The 15986-nt window shown below is 46.1% G+C and overlaps 1 protein-coding gene across 4 annotated transcripts in view; it reads left to right on the forward strand.

The window, feature by feature from the left end:
- Positions 1 to 15624, forward strand: part of LOC112231301 (latent-transforming growth factor beta-binding protein 3-like) — a 46496-nt gene extending 30872 nt beyond the window's left edge. The window contains exons 5-29 of one of the 4 annotated variants that reach the window (XM_042311281.1): positions 1 to 75; positions 1785 to 1901; positions 3272 to 3433; positions 3562 to 3666; positions 3936 to 3949; positions 4345 to 4405; positions 4562 to 4648; positions 4790 to 4918; positions 5105 to 5236; positions 5344 to 5472; positions 5746 to 5865; positions 7361 to 7483; positions 7668 to 7790; positions 7947 to 8066; positions 8649 to 8777; positions 8925 to 9095; positions 9476 to 9559; positions 9696 to 9824; positions 10396 to 10533; positions 10652 to 10792; positions 12259 to 12387; positions 13460 to 13621; positions 13762 to 13851; positions 14124 to 14255; positions 14522 to 15624. The exon at positions 1 to 75 is cut by the window's left edge and continues 15 nt beyond it. In XM_042311281.1, the coding sequence (XP_042167215.1) occupies positions 1 to 75; positions 1785 to 1901; positions 3272 to 3433; positions 3562 to 3666; positions 3936 to 3949; positions 4345 to 4405; positions 4562 to 4648; positions 4790 to 4918; positions 5105 to 5236; positions 5344 to 5472; positions 5746 to 5865; positions 7361 to 7483; positions 7668 to 7790; positions 7947 to 8066; positions 8649 to 8777; positions 8925 to 9095; positions 9476 to 9559; positions 9696 to 9824; positions 10396 to 10533; positions 10652 to 10792; positions 12259 to 12387; positions 13460 to 13621; positions 13762 to 13851; positions 14124 to 14255; positions 14522 to 14697 (2978 nt within the window). In that variant the 3' untranslated portion in view covers positions 14698 to 15624. The remainder of the gene's footprint in view (positions 76 to 1784; positions 1902 to 3271; positions 3434 to 3561; positions 3667 to 3935; positions 3950 to 4344; positions 4406 to 4561; positions 4649 to 4789; positions 4919 to 5104; positions 5237 to 5343; positions 5473 to 5745; positions 5866 to 7360; positions 7484 to 7667; positions 7791 to 7946; positions 8067 to 8648; positions 8778 to 8924; positions 9096 to 9475; positions 9560 to 9695; positions 9825 to 10395; positions 10534 to 10651; positions 10793 to 12258; positions 12388 to 13459; positions 13622 to 13761; positions 13852 to 14123; positions 14256 to 14521) is intronic. The other 3 variants (XM_042311283.1, XM_042311282.1, XM_042311284.1) reach the window with 3 other exon arrangements.
- The last annotated feature ends 362 nt before the right edge of the window (positions 15625 to 15986 follow it).

Below are 15986 nucleotides of genomic sequence, written 5' to 3' on the forward strand. Positions count from 1 at the left end.
TGCAGACCATCATAGAGGACTATGGTTCCACCTGCCCTCTGGGCTACAAGAGACTCAACAGCACCCACTGTCAAGGTAACATGAACAAAGTTTTGTTTGGTACACATTTGGTATGAGTGTAAATCTTTGCCCATGTCCTATAGCTACTGCTTCTCTGACAAGCCAATCCTCACTTTCTCTTTCACTCTCTCTCCCCCACTCTCTCCCCCAATCCCCCCACTCTCTCCCCCACTCTGTCCCCTACTCTCTCTCCCCCCATTCTCTCTTCCCTCACTCTGTCCCCCACTCTCTCTGTCCCCACTCTGTCCCCCACTCTCTCCCCCACTCTCTCTTCCCTCACTCTGTCCCCCACTCTCTCTCCCCGCACTCTCTCTCCCCTCACTCTGTCCCCCACTCTCTCTCCCCCACTCTCTCTCCCCTCACTCTGTCCCCCACTCTCTCTCCCCACTCTCTCCCCCACTCTCTCTCCCCTCACTCTGTCCCCACTCTCTCTCCCCCACTCTCTCTCCCCTCACTCTGTCCCCCACTCTCTCTGTCCCCACTCTGTCCCCCACTCTCTCTCCCCCCCCACTCTCTCTTCCCCACTCTGTCCCCCATTCTCTCTCCCCACTCTCTCCCCCACTCTCTCTCCTCTCACTCTGTCCCCACTCTCTCTCCCCCCACTCTGTCCCCCACTCTCTCTCCCCCACTCTCTCTCCCCCCACTCTCTGTCCCCACTCTGTCCCCCACTCTCTCCCCCACTCTCTCTTCCCCCACTCTGTCCCCCATTCTCTCTCCCCTCACTCTGTCCCCCACTCTCTCTCCCCCACTCTCTCTCCCCCACTCTCTCTCCCCCACTCTCTCTCCCCTCACTCTGTCCCCCTCTCTCCCCCCACTCTGTCCCCCACTCTCTCTCCCCCACTCACTCTGTCCCCACTCTCTCTTCCCTCACTCTGTCCCCCACTCTCTCTCCCCCACTCTCTCCCCCCACTCTCTCTCCCCTCACTCTCTCTCCCCCACTCTCTCTCCCCCACTCTCTCTCCCCCACTCTCTCTCCACCCACTCTCTCTCCCCCACTCTCTCTCCCCCTACTCTCTCTCCCCCACTCTGTCCCCCACTCTCTCTCCCCCACTCTGTCCCCCACTCTCTCTCCCCCACTCTCTCTCCCCTCACTCTCTCTCCCCCACTCTGTCCCCCACTCTCTCTCCCCCACTCTCTCTCCCCTCACTCTCTCTCCCCCACTCTCTCTCCCCCCACTCTGTCCCCCACTCTCTCTCTCCCCCACTCTCTCTCCCCCCCTCTCTCTCCCCTCACTCTGTCCCCCACTCTCTCTCCCCCACTCTCTCTCCCCTCACTCTCTCTCCCCCACTCTGTCCCCCACTCTCTCTCCCCCACTCTCTCTCCCCTCACTCTCTCTCCCCCCACTCTCTCTCCCCCACTCTGTCCCCCACTCTCTCTCTCCCCCTCTCTCTCTCCCCCACTCTCTCTCCCCTCACTCTGTCCCCCACTCTCTCTCCCCCCCACTCTCTCTCCCCGCACTCTCTCTCCCCCCTCTCTCTCCCCTCACTCTGTCCCCCACTCTCTCTCCCCCCACTCTGTCCCCCACTCTCTCTCCCCCACTCTCTCTCCCCCCACTCTCTCCCCTCACTCTGTCCCCCACTCTCTCTCCCCCCACTCTCTCTCCCCCCACTCTCTCTCCCCTCACTCTGTCCCCCACTCTCTCTCCCCCCACTCTCTCTCCTCTCACTCTCTCTCCCCCCACTCTCTGTCCCCCACTCTCGTTTTCTTTGCCACTCACCTGTAAGACATCAACGAGTGCACCATGCAGGGGGTGTGTCAGAACGGGGACTGCCTGAACACCCAGGGTAGTTTCCTGTGTGCCTGTAAGCCTGGCTTCACCCTGGACAGGACCAGATGTGTGGGTGAGACTCAGAACCTTTTCCAGACAGACCTGGGCCCAGATTCACAAAACACTTCTTATGCAAAACCTGAAGAAGCTTCCTAAGAAAAAAATCAGTGCAATTCCTCCAACATTTCTTAATAATTCATGATTTTCTGATGAACTTCTCAAATATGCACTTTAGCTTGTATCGGGAATTAAGGTAAGACCCAGATGCAGACTGTCAAAGTAACAATGTTTATTATATCAACAGGGGCAGGCAACGACAGGTCAAGGCAGGCAGGGGTCGATAATACAGAGTATAGGGTCAAAGATACAGGACGGCAGGCAGGCTCAGGGTCAGAACAGGCAGAGTAGTCGGGCAGGGGGCTCAGAGATAGGACAGGCAAGGGTCAAAACCAGGGTGGCGAGTTAAGAGAGACTGGGACAAAGCAGGAGCTGAGAAAAACGCGTGGTGACTTGACAAAAAAGACGAACTGGCAACGGACAAACAGAGAACACAGGTATAAATACACAGGGGATAATGGGGAAGATGGGCGACACCTGGAGGGGAGAGGAGACAATCACAAGGACAGGTGAAACAGATCAGGTTATGACAGCTAGCTATCTAGCTAGCAATGGCAATCACGTTAGCATATTTCGTACCGAGATTATTGTTCTAAAACATGTTCTTGGGTTTAAAATGTTCCGATTAAGTTAAAAAACATGTTCGGTTGCCTTCATTAGCATATTCTCTCACTGCCCTGAGTTTAAGACAATGGTTTAGTTGTCTTGGGATTAATATTTTTTTCAAGAACAAATTCAATAACTTTATTTTCAAGAATCTAACTTTTAAATTTTTTTGCGTAAGGAGAAACATAAGAAATAATGCAAGAACATTTCCAAGAACCTTTAAGAGGAACAGCAACTTTGCTTAACTTTCTTCATAAGTCTATAGTTAAGGAAAAAACATTTTCTTAAGGTTTTGTGAATCTGTGCCCTGCCCAACACAGGACTCTGCATTCACTAAGCACAGACATATAATTTTCAGTAGCAGCAGCACTATTCACTTTATTCTCCTGTCTCCTCTCCTCCCATCTGGGGCTGGTTTAGAGACTGTGAGGTGTTAAATTGTTTTTTTTATTTGTTGGCAATCGAGAGGCTGAAATGTGTTTCACATCCACAAAGCTGTCACCAAAGCAGACAGCTTTGATGTCCCAATATTTTGCTTGTTGTTTTTACAGATCCATTATTTCCATGATTTAAAATGCCACTCATCTAAAATGATAGAAATTGCATATGATTTTACTCTCAATAAATAGCACTACACCGATTTACGTCTTTTGTCAGCCTAAAGTCTTAGCTCAGACCTCTGTTGGGTTTTGCTCTGTTCTGATTGGTCCTGGCTGTCAGAATCTCCGTCTCCGGTGGAGCAGGCTCAGTGTTTCCTCATGGCAACGGATGCGGGTCGCTGTGAGCACGCCCTACCCACACCCCTGTCCCAGGAGATGTGCTGCTGCACCGTGGGCAAGGCATGGGGCTCCAGCTGTGAGAGGTGTCCCCAAGACGGCACAGGTCAGTAGAATGCAAGAGGAGGAGAGCGGGGTACATTTTCCAATATTTGACAGGTGATATGCTGTATGATTAGTGCCCATCGGATCCCCTGTTTTTCCTTCTCTTGTCTTCTCTCCCTGGTCCCCCAGCCTCCTTCAGCAAGATCTGTCCAGCAGGGAAGGGCTACTTCCTCCACAGTGTCCGGGAGACGGTGGCGTTCCCTCCTCAGATCCACACCAGCCTGGAGCAGGAGGGTGAGTACGTCACCGTGGCTTTCCCAAGGCGTAGATGAATTCTTGGCACGATTATCTTTGTCTGCCTGCCAACAGATGTACTACATTCTGGAGTCTCTTAGTCACTTAGAAAGATGATATTGCTAAGCTTGTGAGAGCATTCTGTCAGGTTATTGGGGATGCCTTCATATTATTGTTATTTAATAGTTCCTAAAATTCATAATCAGTGAATTACAATTCGTAATTATTCTGCATTTTGACCTGTTTTTCTCTGTGGGTTCTCTTTTCAGAAGTCAAGCCCCCGGTAAGAATCTATTTTCCTTTAGACACCAGTCATTGTGTGAGAGACTGTGTGTGTGCAGCTCCTCTTACATTTGACATTTTTTGTCGTTTGGCAGACGTTCTTGTCCAGAGCACTTACAGTAGTGAGTGCATACATTTTCGCAGGGGTGCAACTTTGGTTTTAGAAGTGGGGGGGGCATATTTTTTACTTTTATCCAGTTGGATAAACACTCCAAACAGCCTACCCGACCGCTCTGAGGCTTCCGCGTGGTCCTAAAGCACACCATTTGCCTCGTTTTGTATCACATTCCAGTGATAAAACTGGAGGGAACAAAAATGCAATTTCAGAATGTCCACCGTGAAAGTTGTGCCCCTGCATTTTCATACTGGCCTGGGTCTCTATGTCCTGTCCTGTAGGAGGAGCCTCCAGAGATGACCACACCCATGCAGCTCTCCACCCATGCCCCCCGCGGCCCCGGTATGCCCTCTCATTCCTTTAGTCTTTAATTCACATGAATTCATCCAGAAAGTCCTGTTGAGGTCAAGAGAGACCTTTTACTAGGAAAGCCTGATGATATTCAGGGAGACATGGGGCATTGAGTGGGTCTGTGTGTTTCTCTGGTTGATCCTACAGAGATCATCACAAAGCCCACCCCTCCACCCATCATCAGGTTGAACCCAGACAGTGACCCCCTGGAGGTGGCACAGACGCAGGTCTCACGTGAGTTCCACTACACAGTCCAATCAAAACGACCATCTCATGTTCACATTAAGAGCTGCAACGTTGTCGTCTCCATGATGGGATGCACAGTCCAGAGATCAACCGTGTTATGTAGATTGATGTGTGCCCCCCTCCCCACAGCAGAGACAGACGAGTGCAGGCTGAACAGGAACCTCTGTGGCCATGGGGAGTGTGTCAATGTGCACACTGGCTACAAGTGTGAGTGCTACGCTGGCTACCGGCTCCACCCTCAGAGGAACGCCTGTGTGGGTAAGTCAAGGGACTGACAGAGACATGTCCAAAAGAATGGGAGGTATTTACTGGGCAAAATATTTTGACCAGAGCCATATAACAAACCATATATCAGAATAGTTTCATTGAACTTGCATGTCAATTCTCAAAAGGAGTTGTAATTGTCCCAATTCCCTAAACCTCCAAGTTACCGCTCTCTACCAGATGATGATGAGTGTGATGCTGAGCCATGTGGCCATGGAAGAGGCATCTGCATCAACACAGAAGGCTCCTATCGCTGCCGTTGTCTCCATGGCTACAAGCTCTTGGTGTATCATGGGAAACTCAGATGTCTAGGTGAGTGGTGTGTGGGTTTATATGTTTTCTGTTCTCTGTTTCTCCCTCTCTTGTCTTTACATTGTCACTTGTGGTTTCTCATTAGTGTGTTTTGGACTTATCTTTAGATGTGAATGAGTGCTCCAAGCCGGACGTCTGTGGGCAGGGGGGTCAGTGTGTTAACCTGCCAGGGTCTTACAAGTGTGATTGTCACAAAGGCTTCAGGAGCAAGTCCCAACGCCAGCCAGCCTGTGAAGGTATACACTGACTGCTGCTGTCCTCGTTTCTCTATTCATAGGGTGTTTGTCTCTACACTTGTGTGTGTTCTATGTGTACGTACACTGAGTGCATAAAACATTAAGAATGCTCATTCCATGACGTAGACCGACCAGGTGGGGGGGGTCTGGACCCCAGCAGCTGTTCCTGATGTTTTCTACACTCAATATATGTGTATGTGTGTCTGCATTGGTTTAATAATGCTCTTGTGTTTATGAATGGCTGTGTTTGTCTGGTGTATTCTCTTGTCTCAGATATAAATGAGTGTCTGGACCCCAGCAGCTGTCCCAATGAGCAGTGTGAGAACACTCCGGGCTCCTATGAGTGTGTTCCCTGCTTCTCTGGTCACCAGGCACAGGGTGGTGTCTGCTACGGTGAGACCTACGTCTTCATACACATGGATAAACACATACTAAAGAGAACACACACACCAATCAACTCCCTTCGTTACCTTTAACCGTCTATCTCGCTGTTGTTCTAAGGTTTCTAACTATCATTACGTTTGGTGATGTATTGCCACCTAGTGGCCATGTCACCGTAGTCGGCATTACTGAATGGTGAATAGGATAGTCTTATGGAAAAACTATGAAGGCCAGTCAAATCAGAAAGTAGAATACTGATTCTGAACATTTAATATGTTGATCTTCCCCAGTGTGTTTTGTCTGAACCATGACATGGAAGCTATTCTCTATTCAGAGCTGTGTGATGTAGAGAATGGTCTTGATCAGTCATAGTTAGTAAATCAGCCAGAGGGAGTCTGACCCAGACACACAGCAGCAGGCAGGATTCCAACGGGCACCAAGCGAATCCAGTCAGTCAGGGCTGTGTAGAGCTGGTGTTCCTCTGACGGTGTTTCTATCAGCCATACTCCACCCCTACCTCCTGCAATCTGCAACCAATTGTTTATATAAACACTAGATGACTGATAGGGATCGCTGTGCTGAAGCCACCATGCTCCCATCTTGATACCCCCACCATTGTAAAAAATATTTAGGAAGCTATATAAATGCATGCATTAATGTCTACATTCGTTTTTTGGTCACATTTATTATATTACAGACACCTTGATGCATATGTTTAAATTATATTATGTGAGCTAAACATACAAAATAAAAAGATGAACGTTTACCATAATATATCATTTCTGAAGATGACTAATGTTACTGTCCTCACTACAACAACCAAAATACTTCAATACATGTCATTTTGTCCTTGAAACATTTCATGTAAATACTGTAGAATTCCATGAATTCCTGTGGTGGACTGTTCCTACTGGGGAGTGCCAATATGGCTGACCGATGGCTTCAAAGTCTCTCAATGATCAACACATAGCGTCAATAATCTAGGGTTTATATACAATAAGTATACCAAACATTAGAAACACCTTCCTAATAGTGAGTCCCCCCCCCACACACTTTTGCACTCAGAACAGCCTCAATTCGTCAGTGCATGGACTCAACAAGGTGTCAAAATCATTTCACAGGGATGCTGGCCCATGTTGACTCCAAGGATTCTCACAGTTGTGTCAAGTTGTCTGATGTCCTTTTGGTGGTGGACCTTTCTTGATACACACGGGAAACTGTTGAGCGTGAAAAACCCAGCAGCGTTGCAGTTCTTGACACAAACCGATGCGCCTGGCACCTACTACCATACCCTGTTCAAAAGCACTTAAATCTTTTGTCTTGCCCATTCACCCTCTGAATGGCACACATACACATTCCATGTCTCAATTGTCTCAAGTTTTAAAATTACCTGTCTCCTCCCCTTCAGCTATATTGATTTAAGTGGATTTAACAAGTCACATCAATGAGGGATGTGTTGTATACTCAGTGTAAATGACTGCCTGCAACCCCTCTACCTTTCCACTAGATGTCAATGAGTGCCAGAAGCGCGGGGTGTGTCCCAACGGGCGCTGTGAGAACCTGCCAGGAACCTACCGCTGCCTCTGTAATGAAGGCTTCCTCCCAGCTGCAGACAGCCAAGGCTGCAGAGGTCAGTGTACTCATTAACATTGAGTAGAATATCTCTTAGTTCTACACACACACACCATTATATGCTGGCAGACTTGCAGTGGTATAGTGTTTACCACTATTTCTTCATAATATTGAACAAAGAAAACCAATGGGTGTACAGGTTTTATTGACAGACTGCATGTGTCTCCTTCTCTCCCCTCCAGACATTGACGAGTGTGAGGATGACAGACTGTGTGCCAATGGGCGCTGTGTCAATACAGAAGGCTCCTTCCAGTGCCAGTGCTACCCAGGATACCAGCGCACTCAGGAGGGCAGCCATTGTGAAGGCAGGAACTACTTCCTATGAATCACATCACTATAGCTTCATGGACATGTTAACAATGTTTTTACACTACTAGTGAAGTATGAGTAACATGTCCACTGTATAGAGCTGGTGATCAAACACACAGTTGCCGTTTGATTGTGGTCTTTTCCTCCCTCAGATATAAATGAATGTGAGCGTCCCTCTAACTGCCAGAGGGGGCGCTGTATCAACAGCATGGGCTCCTATCGCTGTGAATGTCAGAAGGGCTACATGCTTGTCGGAGGGAGGCGGTGCCAAGGTCAGTCAGTCTCCACCCTCTCTATGAGTTCAGGGAAATAAAACATGTACTGTCAACCAACTTGGCAGTGGAGCTCTGTAATTATTTGAAATTATCATAAGTCAAGCTTAAAGGGCCAATGCAGTCGTTTTTATTTCCATATCAAATCATTTCTGGGTAACAATTAAGTACCTTACTGTGATTGTTTTAATTTCTTGAGAGCAATTTCTCAAGCAATAATTTTGAGAGTGGTTTAAGTGGGGAGGGGGAACCTGGCATTTAGCTGTTATTAGCAGAGAGGTTTTGGACACCACTTTCTTATTGGTCTATTAACTATTTTACTGCATGGTGATGTCACCATGGAAGGCCAACAGTCCCTCCCACCAAAACAGGCTGATATTTCATGCAGTCTTTTCAAACAGCTCTTACACTAAAAGGGCATTATCATTATTTTCACAATTATTATTCGAACCTCCTATTGTGAAAATATTTATAAAACACAGAAAAAGTAGGTTTTTGACTGCACTGGGCCTTTAATGGAAGTCATGATGATAGTAACACATTCTCCTTCCCTCTCTCTCTCCCTTCCACCCACCCACGCAGACATAGATGAGTGTGCGATAGACAGGGGTCTGTGCCAGCCTCATGGTGTGTGTGAGAACAGACAGGGCTCCTATGTGTGTGTGTGCAAAGACGGCTTCATTCTGTCTGAGGACAAGCACAGCTGTGAGGGTAAGATTACTGATATCCTCTCAGCCCTCTCTCTATATAGCTGTATTCTGCATGCAAACACACACACACACACACACACACACACACACACACACACACACACACACACACACACCAATCTATTTCCTGTCTTCCCTCTCCATCCAGAGATTGAGGTGGACATGGAGGATAAGAAGGAGTGTTACCTGAACCTGGATGACACAGTGTTCTGTGACAGTGTCCTGGCCACCAACGTCACCAAGCAGGAGTGCTGCTGCTCCATCGGTGTGGGCTGGGGGGACCACTGTGAGATCTACCCCTGCCCCGTCTACCACTCATGTACGTACCTCAGGCCCAACAACATCAAATCAAATCAAATTGTATTGGTCACATACACATGTTTAGCAGATGTTATTGCCGGTGTAGCGAAATGCTTGTGTTTCTAGCTACAAGAGTGCACTAATATCTAACAAGTAATATCTAACAATTTCACAACAATACACACAATACACACAAATCTAATGTAGAGGAATAGAATTAAGAATATATAAATAAAGAATATATAAATGCATGAATATAAATAAATATATACATACACACACACAATAGTCTACCAAGCCTCTGACCCATCAGGTGGGCTGGGTATCTGTTCAGTTAATTGCACTGTTCAATGCCACTCTAAAGTAGTAAAGTAAGCTGGTTGTTTTTCCTCCAACCAGCTGAGTTCCATTCCCTGTGTCCGGTGGGCCGAGGTTTCTACCAGGAGGAGGGAGTAACTGAGTACGGCCTTTCTGTCCATATTGGTGAGTAGCTACACAACCTCAGCCCAACCACGGTAGGTTTTCTGTTGTCAGATTTACAGCATTCATTTACATGGCAGGATTTGTTTTCAGGAGTTTGTTTGTGTTGAGATCGTTGCTCCTGTTTCTCTGTGTACAGATATCGATGAGTGTGTGCTGTTCTCCAATGAGATCTGTAAGGAGGGTCGCTGTATGAACACACAGCCTGGCTATGAATGTTACTGCCAACAGGGCTTCTATTACGACAGCAACCTACTGGAGTGCATTGGTAACCACTGAGCCCCACCTCACTCAGGCCTGCACCAAAACACACCGATGTATTATTACACGTTATAAACTGGGTGGTTCGAGCCTTGAATGTTGATTGGCTGACAGCCGTGGTATATGAAACCGTATACCACGGGTATGACAAAACATGTATTTTTACTGCTCTAATTACATTGGTTACCAGTTTATAATAGCAATAAGGGATTTCAGGTGTTTGTGTTATATAGCCAATATACCACGGCTAAGCACTGTATCCAGGCACTCCGCATTGCGTTGTGCCTTAGCTGCGGTATATTCGCCGTATACCACACCCCCTCGGACATTATTGCTTAATTAATACACATCAGATGATCCCATTTAGTCACAGATTCTGTATGTTAATGTCTCCTCAGATGAACCCATTTAGTCACAGATCCTGTACGTTAATGTCTCCTCAGATGATCCCATTTAGTCACAGATCCTGTATGTTAATGTCTCCTCAGATGATCCCATTTAGTCACAGATCCTGTACGTTAATGTCTCCTCAGATGATCCCATTTAGTCACAGATCCTGTATGTTAATGTCTCCTCAGATGTGAATGAGTGCCACGATGAGTCTCTGTGTACCAACGGTCAGTGTAAGAACACCAGAGGCTCCTTCTACTGTACCTGTAACTCTCCCTGGACCCCAGATGCTTCCAATAAGAAGTGTGTCATTCCCACTGTGGCAGGTGAGGTCTGGCTAGAGGCCCTCTACTGTACATGCTGTATCCACACACACAGGGAGGTACAGGCCAGGCCAGAGAGGAGGACGTGTGTTAAGTCAGCAGTGGTTTTTTGTTGCTGCAGGTGTGGATGAGTGCCAGGATCCATTGAACTGTAAGAGTGGCCACTGTGTGGACACCCCTGGGTCCTACTACTGCATCTGCTCTCCCCCCTGGATCCTGGCCACTGACCGCAACAGCTGTGTGACCTTAGAGGAGCAGGCTGGTGAGTGGAGGAGAGGAGACTAAGAGGGGAGGAGGTGGGCTCAGGATTCTCAGGATGGATGATTTGGAGGTGGTGGTGTGAGGTGGCTGGGTAGTGTAGTTCACATTGGGTTGGTTCTCAGTGGTGAATCTCTGTGTATGGGCGAGGAAGGATGAATGAGAGAATGTTTTTTAATGTTAGTTCCGGTCTAACACTACTAATCAGCCAGGCCTGCCCCTCCAGCCTCACACGCTCTTACATTCACATACCTCATATCTGTCACATAGATAAGTGGTTCACCAACTGGACACCTGGGGTTCGCGGAGGTACTGCAGGGCGTCCATGGACAGATTTTTTTTGTATAAATATTAAAAATTAAACTGATTTGTCCAAGGGGTCTGTGGAAGAAGTTTGGAAAGTGCAATGCAAACTAATATTTTGTATCTATCATATACCCTCGGATGCACAACAGGGCCTGGGAAGCTCACAGGGATCCACAGTACTCACAAAAATCTAGTTTTTAAATACTTCTTGTATTCCCTAAAAATGTTGTTTTGAACATAAATGCACTGTCATTTAAGCTTTAAAACAGCAAAATTGTCTGTCTGCCCCATGTGGAAATGTGAAGAGTTGCAGGAAATTAGCTTTTAAACTGCAACATTTTCTCTCTGCCTATGGCAAAATGTGTAAAATTGCAGAAAATTAGCTTTAAAATGTTGTCGCCGATGCAAAGAGTGGGGCCTTTAAAATGTTGTCGTCGATGCAAAGAGTGGGGCCTTTAAAATGATGTCTCCGATGCAAAGAGTGGGGCCTTTAAAATGTTGTCTCCGATGCAAAGAGTGGGGCCTTTAAAATGTTGTCTCCGTGCAAAGAGTGGGGCCTCTAAAATGTTGGGCTTTAAAAATGCAAAGAGTGGGGCCTTTAAAATGTTGTCTCCGATGCAAAGAGTGGGGCCTTTAAAATGTTGTCTCCGATGCAAAGAGTGGGGCCTTTAAAATGTTGTCGTCGATGCAAAGAGTGGTGCCTTTAAAATGTTATTTCCCAGGGCCAGAGTCTTGGTTAGTCTGGCCATGCACTGCAGCTGTCACAGTAAACTCCTTGTATGCTATTTTTATCACACGCCAAAGTCAGAGTTGTGTTCTGCTTTTGTGGGGGGGTCCCTGATGAATTTTATATCACAAAATGGGTCCCTGGATCCAAAAGGTTTGTCAACTCCTGACATACTGTAGATAGATAAGAGATAAATTCAAACACAACCCTGGTCCTATACTATGGCCACTGCTGGGCCGTGTTAATTGTGAAGATCCTCAACCCATCAATAGACACCCAAACACTCTGGTGCTCTCAGGAAGCAGTGTAACATAGTGATCTGCCAGCAGGCCTGTTCAACGTCACATCACATTAAGAGCTGGCCCCAGGCTGGGGTCTGTCCCTCCATCCGTAGGTTGTGTAACCCATGTCTGTGGTGTCTGTGGTGCCCCTTGCAGATATCAATGAGTGCCAGGACCCCTCGTACTGTAAGAATGGGAGGTGTGTGAACACGCCCGGCTCCTTTCACTGTATATGTACCCAGCCCCTCACCTTCAGCGCAGCGCTCAAACAGTGCGTCTATGACGGTGGGTATAACCAATCGGCACTCAACTCACCTGAGCCTAACCAATCAGTGCTCAGCTCACCTGAGTTTTGGCTTACCTGTACACCTGCCACTCCTGCTACTCTTTTTAACTCCTCCCCCTTTGAGCCCCCGTTCCCCAATACTGACTCCATGCACAGGCTCAGCACTCCCCCTCTTGCTTGTTTCTATAGAAACACACTCTCGGTTTAGTGAGGGAGATCATGAGACTTGAGATGGTCAATGTGATCTCAGTTCTATAGGTCCAGTGTGATCCTGTTGCACATTTCTCAGTTTCCGTTTATGTGGTTGCCCCACTAAGCTTGCATAGTCACAGGAAAACACTTCATTACTTCATCCTTCATTGTGTGCATGTGCTTGTGCGTCTGAGACGCAGTGAGAGAGTATAAGTAAAATGGGAGAGTATAAGTAAAATGGGAGAGTATAAGTAAAATGGGAGAGTATAAGTAAAATGGGAGAGTATAAGTAAAATGGGAGAGTATAAGTAAAAGTGATAGTGCTTGTGGAATTTTCTGCACCTTTCTCCAAAGCATTGTTTTTCCTTTTAACCAAACTGTTGACTGTTGCGATACATGTGATGCTGTAACACTTGGATATGATGTTGTGACATTACTCTTCCGATTGTGTTACTTTCTTTGCATATTCTTGTTGTAAAGTCTCACAAGTTTGTATTGACAATCCAGCTTTTACTTTATTGTGTCTGTGTGGTTTTTATGGGGCTATCTTTGTGTGTGATGTGTGACTGTAAATGAATGTCCAGAAGAGGGGTCTGGTATAGCACTGACCCCTACCACCTCAAGCTAGGCCTCATCACTTATTCATATCTATCTGCCGGCTATTAACATGCTGAGTAATGACCTGGTTAATCATAGAGGTCATTATAAGTGGCAGGATCTGGCCTGCTCTATAATGTAGAAGCAAAGATTGGCTTTTTGATTTGATGGAATAATCCTTAATATTTCTCTCTCTCTCTCTTTCTCTCTTGCTCTCTCTTGCTCTCTCGCTCTCTCACTCTCTATCTGTCTCTCCCTTTCCCCCCTCTCTCCCTACCTTAGACCGCACGGCGGCCCATAAGGACGTGTGTTTCCTGCAGGTGGATGAGGATCTGATCTGCAGCCACCCCAGAAACAGCCCGGTGTTCACCTACTCTGAGTGCTGCTGTCACTATGGCCGTGGCTGGGGCCCTGAGTGTAGGACCTGCCCCCAAAGAAACTCGGGTGGGCACCAGCACTCAGTCATTATTTTACTGGTTTTTAGTGTCTAGTCTGCTGGTCATCACAGTTTTAGCCCGTATCAACATAAATAGTCTAATACTAATAACTTAATTAAGTTCATCTTAATTCTTCCTCTCGTTCAGTGATCTTTAACCGGCTGTGTGACATGCACTTGGAGACAGAGTCTGATGGTGAGGGAGATTTCCTGGCAGCTTTCGCCAACTACAACCCAGGTACTGGTAATGCCTGTAATATATTTTATTATTCTCTGAAATTGGTTATAAAATCACCTCAGAGCACAAAGTCTACCACTTGAATAACATTTTCTCTCCCTCTCTCCTGTATCTCTCTCTCTTTCTCTCTCTCTCTCTCTCTCTCTCTCTCTCTCTCTCTCTCTCTCTCTCTCTTTCTCTCTTTCTTTCTATCTCTCTGTCTCTCTCTGTCTCTCTTTCTTTCTCTATCTTTCGCTCTCTCTCTCTCACGCTCTCTTTCTGTTTTGGCTCAGAAGGTGACAGTTCAGAAGAGGACTCAGATGAGTGTAGTTGTGCCAATGGCCGTTGTGTGCGTTCCTACTTGAGCACTATGTGTGATTGTAACACAGGTTTTAGACTGGACCACTCCCACACCCGCTGCACAGGTATGTTAACAACCCACATATTCTTCCTGTATTGTCAATTGGATGCTTATGAATTCTGTGAACAGAAGTGTCTCTGTATAATTTGTAGCTGTTGTCCTTTGTTCAAGTGTTTTGACCGACAATGCCTGAAATCTAACTTAGAATTTAAAGGAACATCTGGTTGTTGATTTCATATGTAAATAGATGTACAGGCAGAGATGGCGAGCTCTCTGTTTTGTTTCAAACCTTCTCCCTCTCTCTCTCCCTCCCTCTCTCTCTCTTTTCAGATATTGATGAGTGTGCTGAACCAGGGGTCAGAGTTAATCCATGCAAGAATGCCCGCTGTGTCAACAGCATAGGCTCGTTCAAGTGCTACTGCAAAAATGGCTTTGTCCCTGCACGAAGGCCCAACATGTGTGTACCAGGCACCAAGGCCCAACATATCCGTTCCAGGGCTCTATAACAGCTTTATCTCTGTCAAACACACACAAATACGCACATTGTAACCCCTCTGACTTATAAGTTCAGTATTCAGTGTGTACCTGTCTCTCCTTGAAGTGTCCCTCGAAAACATTGTGGTGTCTTCAATAGGCTCATTTGAAATGTTTGAAATGGACTAAATGTGTTGCTGTTGTTGTCGGCTTCTCCTTCACTGAAATGAGATGCACCATAGGCTTCCAGTTTGGCTCAACTATTTTTCCCTCATCCCTAGATCAGTTAATGATTTGGGGGAAAAATACAGACCAAGGGAACATATTCGTTAATTTTTTATGTATTTTGTAATTATTCTTCTTTTTTTAACGTTTGTTTCCATTGACTGTTAAACTTGTGTTTTGTTTAGTTGTTGAGTTTTGTCCTTGTTGCATTGATCTATATACATCCATGAATCTTAAGCTCTCCTGCAGTTTGATGAGGAGGTTTCTCGCTTCCTGTATGTCTGAATGCCTGTATGAGTAGCAGACCATTATCGTAAATGTTTTTATCGTCCTCTGTCTCTGCCCTCCTCCATTGTCCAGTTTTGTACAGTATGTAAAGTGGAGATTACTTTGTTGACTGTTAGCTCAGTACCTATCATGCTCCTGTAATCGTTTTGTGGGATGTTTTATGATTATACTTCATTGTAAAGCCATTAAACACCTTTTACATTTTTGACATGTGCACATTGAATACAATTGAAGCTGACTAAAGGTAAAGGGGTAAGAGGTCGTATTCAGACCTAACTCGTGGATTCAGAGGGAATCCTCAGGAGTACGGTGGTAAATCGACCCCAAAGTAACTGGAATGGCATGTTTAGTGACTTCGCTTCACAAAATGTCTGTTTGTTTGTCTATGCATTGTAAAGAACGAAAGAGGCTTTTGAGCGGAAAAATAAATGAACGGCAGAAGTCAACCACCCAAATATGGGTTTGTGAGTGTATTTTTTATAAAGCAGGTTTCTTCTTTCTTTGGGATTAGAGGTCTTTCCCATCCATATCGTGTTCTGTCCACGAGAAGAAAATCAACAGAGACTAACACAATATAGAACAGGTTGCTTCATAAATGAATAACATATTAAATGTACACTTAGTGAGACGATTAAGATAAGAGCTTCTGGCAAGCAAAGAAATTATAATCAAAATATAAATATAATCCGTTTGAAATATTCATTGTCATTGATTGGTGTGAAATTCTCCCTCTATTAAGACCTCTGGCTGTGAAACTCTGATACAGAGTATACCATCAAACAGGGAATATCTGACAGAGATGTGTTCA

The sequence above is a fragment of the Oncorhynchus tshawytscha genome, linkage group LG33 (assembly GCF_018296145.1).
Source record: "Oncorhynchus tshawytscha isolate Ot180627B linkage group LG33, Otsh_v2.0, whole genome shotgun sequence".
Lineage (NCBI taxonomy): Eukaryota > Metazoa > Chordata > Actinopteri > Salmoniformes > Salmonidae > Oncorhynchus > Oncorhynchus tshawytscha.